At 36.8% G+C, this 6,232-nt stretch overlaps 1 protein-coding gene across 3 annotated transcripts in view; it reads right to left on the bottom strand.

Annotated features, from left to right (window-relative positions):
- LOC107681438 (pumilio homolog 2-like) overlaps positions 1–6,051 on the bottom strand; it is a 21,357-nt gene extending 15,306 nt beyond the window's left edge. The window contains exons 1-4 of one of the 3 annotated variants that reach the window (XM_016477741.1): positions 5,893–6,051; positions 3,775–3,909; positions 3,400–3,537; positions 1,537–1,662 (exon numbers count right to left, since the gene is read on the bottom strand). In XM_016477741.1, coding sequence (XP_016333227.1) covers positions 1,537–1,662; positions 3,400–3,537; positions 3,775–3,909; positions 5,893–5,976 — 483 coding nt within the window. In that variant the 5' untranslated portion in view covers positions 5,977–6,051. The remainder of the gene's footprint in view (positions 1–1,536; positions 1,663–3,399; positions 3,538–3,774; positions 3,910–5,892) is intronic. The other 2 variants (XM_016477742.1, XM_016477743.1) reach the window with 2 other exon arrangements.
- Positions 6,052–6,232: the final 181 nt, after the last annotated feature.

The raw sequence follows: 6,232 nt of genomic DNA, 5'->3' as shown, positions 1-6,232 counted from the left end.
TCCCTAGCAGAAATTTCTCTGCCATCTCTGCTGCGTAGTATCTCACCCCAGACAGGCTGAGTCTACCGCAGGGAATTCCATATGTAGCACTGCCCTTGGCCAGTCCATATGTGTAATTCCACATGATACCTCCTATACGCAGGATGTGGCTTCCGTAGTGTTCCCCTACTTGGGTACGCTTTCCCAGTGTTATCCAATGTACCACTGTACGGAACAGCAGTGGCGGACACCTCTGCCTAAGCCCTGTCCTATCTTCTGCCCCAACTGGTGTGGGGGGACTTGCCGGCTTCCGCAGGGCACTGGAGGGGGTCAGCAAGAGTGGCGTTTTCCATACGGATCCCAATTCGTCAGTCACTACTGACGTAACGTCGAACGTGACTGACTGAAAGGGAGCGTCTTGGTTACGTATGTCACCACAGTTGCTGTACCACCGCTGTACGGCTGAGGCACACCGCCTCGGCTCCTCAGCGAAAAACTGAATGTGCGTCTGCTCACGCGCTCCTTATACCCGCGCTGCGGGCGGGGTGCGTGACGCAAAGATCGCACGCCAACACTTATTGGCTTGTTTTGTTAACACTCGAAGGTGATTGGTCTCTCTAGCGAAGATCCCAATGCGTCATCCGCCGGAACTGCTTCAGTGTATGACAGTTAGCGGAAGTGAGAGAAAAGTGTTTATTACGTTTGAAATATGGATATTTTTCTTTAAAAAACACATGGATTCGCTACAGGGGGCCTTTATTCATCCCCGGAGCCGTCTGCGGCACGTTTTATTATGAATGCGTGAGCTTTATTTGACAACTTGTGGACTGTTCAACTGCAACACCCGCTGACTGTAATGATAGAGCTTGGAATAGCCAGGACAATTTTTAATATAACTCTGACTGAATTCGTCTGCAAGAAGAAAGTCATATACACCTAGGATGCTTCGAGGGTAAGTAAAACACAAGCTAATTTTCATTTTTGGGTGAACTAACCCTTTAAGTTGTGTTAGCTCAGCAACATGAGCTACACTGCATGAGCACTGCACTGAAATTAATGGATCATTAGTTGAGTCTCTCACGCCTTTGAGTAAGCATTGTTTGCCATGAAGACCATTTCTAATCAGCCCACACATTTAGATGCAGCCTTAAGAGCCATTCACACAGAACATTTTTATGTTAAAAAAAGCTAGACACAGGGCAGTGGAATGAAAAAACGCAAGACTGAAATGTATTAACTTGAGCGCTGCATTTTTTAGAATACTGTGATTTGCTTTAAAAGCACAACACTCAACGTCTGTATAACATATGTTTATCAAGAAAAGCAATGGAAAATGAAGCACAGGGGAATGCAAAAACATGTTCTGTGTAAACGGCCCCTTAGAAGGCAGCTGTCAATGTTGGCCCTTTGGAACAGTTACTTAAATTTTGACATTTTCTACTGGGATTATTTTTTGAAAGATGAAAAGAGGCCACACAATAAGAAAGTAACTACAGCAAGAGTGGTAGACTTCAGAGATTCCTAGAATTCCTGGATGACACATTCAGGAAGTTGTACCTGTCCCAGCTGCTCAGAGTGCTGGTGGAGTTCTTCCAGGATGGGCAGGGTCTGCTCCTGGGTACAGTGCTCCAGGATACGCTGGATCACCCTGCAGCCATACGGATGAGTGGACAAAACAAACACCTACACACAGAGAGGAAAAAATGTTTCCACAATGTAGTATTTAAAAAATAAAAAAAGAAGACATGAAGATTTGGAAACAAATTAAAATGTTGTACATTTTAAAGTTAAATAATTCTATCTAATGCACTTTGAGAGTTCAAAATTTAACTTAAGAAAACTTGAGTCAGAAAAAAGTCAGTAAATTGAACTTTAAAAGGGGACTCAACCCTCTTTTTATTTGTGATATACTGTCTCAGTCTAAATTACATACACACTGGTGTTTTAGGAAGCTAAACAAATTAGAATATAATAACAACAACGACAGCAATAGCCATATATTGTAAAACAATTGGACATCTCATACTACACTTCATGTTCTCATGCAGTGAAAAATACATCGCAGAGCAAAGAGGAAACTGACAACGTGCCGACAGACAAGACAGAACAGGTTACTTCTGGTATGAAAAGTTCTCAGGAATCTAATTTTGTCATTTTTAAAGAAATTCAAACAATAAATACTGTTTTGTGGCTCTTTAATGTGTCGTGACAAATCGCTGTAGCGCCTCAGTTCAAGCAGCACATGTGAACCCATCGTCTTTTCATCAGTGGTGGACGAAGTACACAAATCAAGAACTTGAGTAAAAGTACACCTCAACTTAGCACCAGCAAGCTCGTTATCTTGACAGTTAGCATCAGCTAACAATATTTACTTATTTTCAGTATGGTTATGATGAATAAACATTCATATCTGTCTACTCGGATTGTTAATCCAAGCAATATAACAATTTATACTTTTGATAAACAATATAAAAACAGACGTCACATAGGGCTAAATGCGTAGCATTTTAATAAAACTGTTAACGTTACGGTAGCGGGGAATATGAACGTGCATGAGTTATTTTATTTAGTCTGTGTTATTTTAATGTTTCCTTCTTTTACCTAAAACATAGAGACACTGATGTTGATGTGTCTGGTGCGATTTGCGAACCGATTTAAAAGGTTAATTGAAAAGAATCAGTTCGTGAATAAACATGAATAAACATCAGAATGTATTTTATTTCAACTGCGGAACACACCATTTTTCAAGTTTAAGTCCACCGAAGACTGATTTGTGGTTAAGGTACAGCTGTGGCTACTGAGCATGCGCACGCGCACATCAATATAGCGTAATTTTTGTCACTGTACAACAATTACAGTTTTTGCATTATTGTTTACGGTTGGGGTAGGTGTAGACGTTAATAAAACAAAATCTAATCCACCTTTTTGTGAATGCAGAAGTCTCGCTCGACTGGAACGGTGCTTTACACTGACCTGGGTCGCCAGTAGCAAACAATGGAGCGCGCTCTGCTGGACAAACTAAGTAATTACACCATTCAGAAGCATTTAATCTGCGTTATGTGTTCTGTAAAAAATTTTCATATCGGCGGCATATTTGCCGATACGATATATCTGCGACAGGCTCATATTGGCCGATAATATCGGCAAAACGATATATTGGTCAGGCTCTAGTAAGTAACATAAAGCAGTCCTGACTACTGATATAGTATATAGCCAGAAAATACCTACCAGGGTATAAACTCTATAGCTTGTTTTTTTTATTTTTATTTGCACGATTTTAACATGGACTAGAGTAGACTACAAAGGTTCTTAAAGAAGTTTTTCAACAGACATGCAATAATATGCATCAATATTTGGTCTGCCACCACCATATATATAAATTCTGTTTCAGGGTGTTTTGAGTGTCTGTGGAGCTGATACCTGTCCCTGAAAAGCATCAATGATGAACTGAAGAGCTTGGGGCTGGACACACTCAATACATTTCTGCACCACATGATTTCCGTTCTGATCCTTGACACATTTCAGCACATGACCATCCAACTCCCGTACGATGTCACTCTGACACACGAGAAATAAAAAAATTAAAACCTTCAATTAAACAATTACTCACTCTGTAGTTCTGAGAACTACCACCATTTCTAATCATTTTCTATTTTAATACATGTAGACTTAAATGTATTTTCAAAAAAAATCCTAGTGGACTATACTATACTGTAGAAAGTTACAGTACAATCAAACAATGCCTAACATCGTGGATTAATGTGTAATGTGGAAAGAAAACAAAAGGCAACTTACAATTACCTGCTGGTCAGAAGAGATGGATTCCAGAGCTTTTTGAATCACACGACAACCGTACATCTGCAGAGCCAGCGGCAACACATGGCCACGGATACGAGTCGCAAGTGCCAGTTTCTGATCCGCACTGCCAAACTGTAGCAGAGAATCGGAGAAAGCAGTTACTCTCAAAGACAAAAATGCATCATGCACAAGTCATCACACACAAAACGTACATTTATATTTCATTCACAGCCATTAATTCATTTAAAGTTTCAGAAGCAAAAGCATTTTTGGGAGAAAAAAGAAAATACACTACCAGTCAAAAGCTTTGGAACAGTAAGACTTTTAATGTTTTTTTAAAGAAGTCTCTTCTGCTTAACAAGCCTGCATTTATTTGATCCAAAGAACAGCAAAAACAGTAAAATTCTTAAATATTTTTACTATTTAAAATAAATGTTTTCTATTTGAATATATTTTAACAGTACTGCCACTCCCTATACGCAGAGTATGCAGTCTGTGTAGGGCACCTACTCCCATGGGAGGCACCATCCCAGTTGCTCAAAAAAAAAAAAAAACACTTTCGTTCTATATTAATATTAACATATACATAAGTAAAAATACAAACACACACACACACAAATATATATATATATATAACATACATAAATGCATTTAACTGTGAACGCAGTAGGCTAAGCACACGCACCATTCCCACATTCGCGCCCGCGCCGTCAAATCATATTTGCGGCTGACTGCAAATGATCATAATCAGCAATCCGGCACAGAGAAAAGAAAAAGAAAAAAAGCCCAAAGATGACGCCTGTGTATCACTTTCAGGTACGTTCATAATCCTATGAAACCTTTTTGGCTGTTAACGTTAATAACGTGTTTTACTGTCGGTAATCATTTTATCACCACGCATCTGCATTAATATTCTAGTTTCCATGGCTTAAAATGCATTAGGCTTTATAAAATCAACGAGGCAATAATTATAATTAATAATAATCATATGGTTTAATTGAATAACACTGTTTATTTTGTATTAGCCTACATTATGTATTTTAACAATTTATATACATTACGTATTATTACAAATGCCTGCAAAGGGCGCCAATGGCCTAATAATTGCTGTTGTTACACTTAGCTACCTGTATTTTAAAATGTAATTTATTACTGTGATTTCAAAGCTGAATTTTTAGCATCATTACTCCAGTCGCATGATCCTTCAGAAATCATTCTAATATTATGATTTGCTGCTCAAAAAACATTTATTATTATTATGTTGAAAACAGCAGAGTAGAATTTTTTTAGGTTTCTTTGATGAACAGAAGTTCAGAAAAACAGCATTTATCCGAAATATAAATATTTTGTAACATTAAAAATGTCTTTACTATCACTTTTGATCAATTTAAGGCATCCTTGATAAATAAAAGTATTACTTTCCAGAATTTCTCTCCCCCCCCCAAAAATAAAAAAAATTATACTGACAAGATTTTGAATGGTATAGTATAATGTTACAAAACCTTTTTATTTCAGATAAATGCTGATCTTTGTATCTTTCTATTCGTCAAAGAAACTTGAAAAAAAAATGTACTCAACTGTTTTACATATTGATTATAATAATAAAAAAATGTTTCTTTAACAGCAAATCAGTATATTAGAATGACTTCTGAAGGATCATGTGACACTGAAGACTCGAGTAATGATGCTGAAAATTTAGCTTTGATCACAGGAATGAATTACATTTTAAAATATATTCAAATAGTAACTAAAAATATTTCACAATATTAGTGCTTTTGCTGTATTTTGGATCAAATAAATGCAGGCTTTGAGCAGAAGAGTCTTCTTTAAAAACAAAAAAATCTTACTGTTCAAAAACTATCCATTTAAAAAAAAAAAAAATTGCATTCACGTCTCATGTACTAACAATAGACTTCCTACATTAGTATTATGTCTTTTGTTTTTAACTGACAAATTTTAACATTTTCCATGTTTATATAAAAAAAAAAAACAAGTGGTGGAAGCCTTATCCTGTTAAAAACAGAGTCTGATGGGAAAAACATTGGAGCAATTGACTAATGCATATCCTAGAAACGCAGTCCTAGACACTGTGGTTGAATGTTTAAAATTAATTACCTCAAAGAACTTCTGTATGACATAGTTCCCAAAAACATCGGTCATGAGTTGGTAAGCAGCCTGTAGGATCTCCCCAAACACCATCTGCCTCTCTGCAGGAGTTGCACGTTCCAACTTTTGCTGAATAAACCTGGACGTTGAAAAAATGACCTTACATTTTTTTTTTTTTAAATAAAGAAATTTAAAGGAATATTTAACGTAGAGAGTTCCCAATCTTTCATTAAATTATTTTCCAGGACATTTATTTTATATGACAATAGTGTTTTAACTGTGTTCAATTGCTATTTTTGCAATGTTTCCAGACACGCATGATCTAAAATATTTCAAATGCTTAAAAAAA

The sequence above is a fragment of the Sinocyclocheilus anshuiensis genome, unplaced genomic scaffold, assembly GCF_001515605.1.
Source record: "Sinocyclocheilus anshuiensis isolate Anshui unplaced genomic scaffold, SAMN03320099.WGS_v1.1 scaffold2563, whole genome shotgun sequence".
Lineage (NCBI taxonomy): Eukaryota > Metazoa > Chordata > Actinopteri > Cypriniformes > Cyprinidae > Sinocyclocheilus > Sinocyclocheilus anshuiensis.
Note: the sequence above shows the minus strand (reverse complement) of the source record. Positions and strands in the feature narration are given on the sequence as shown.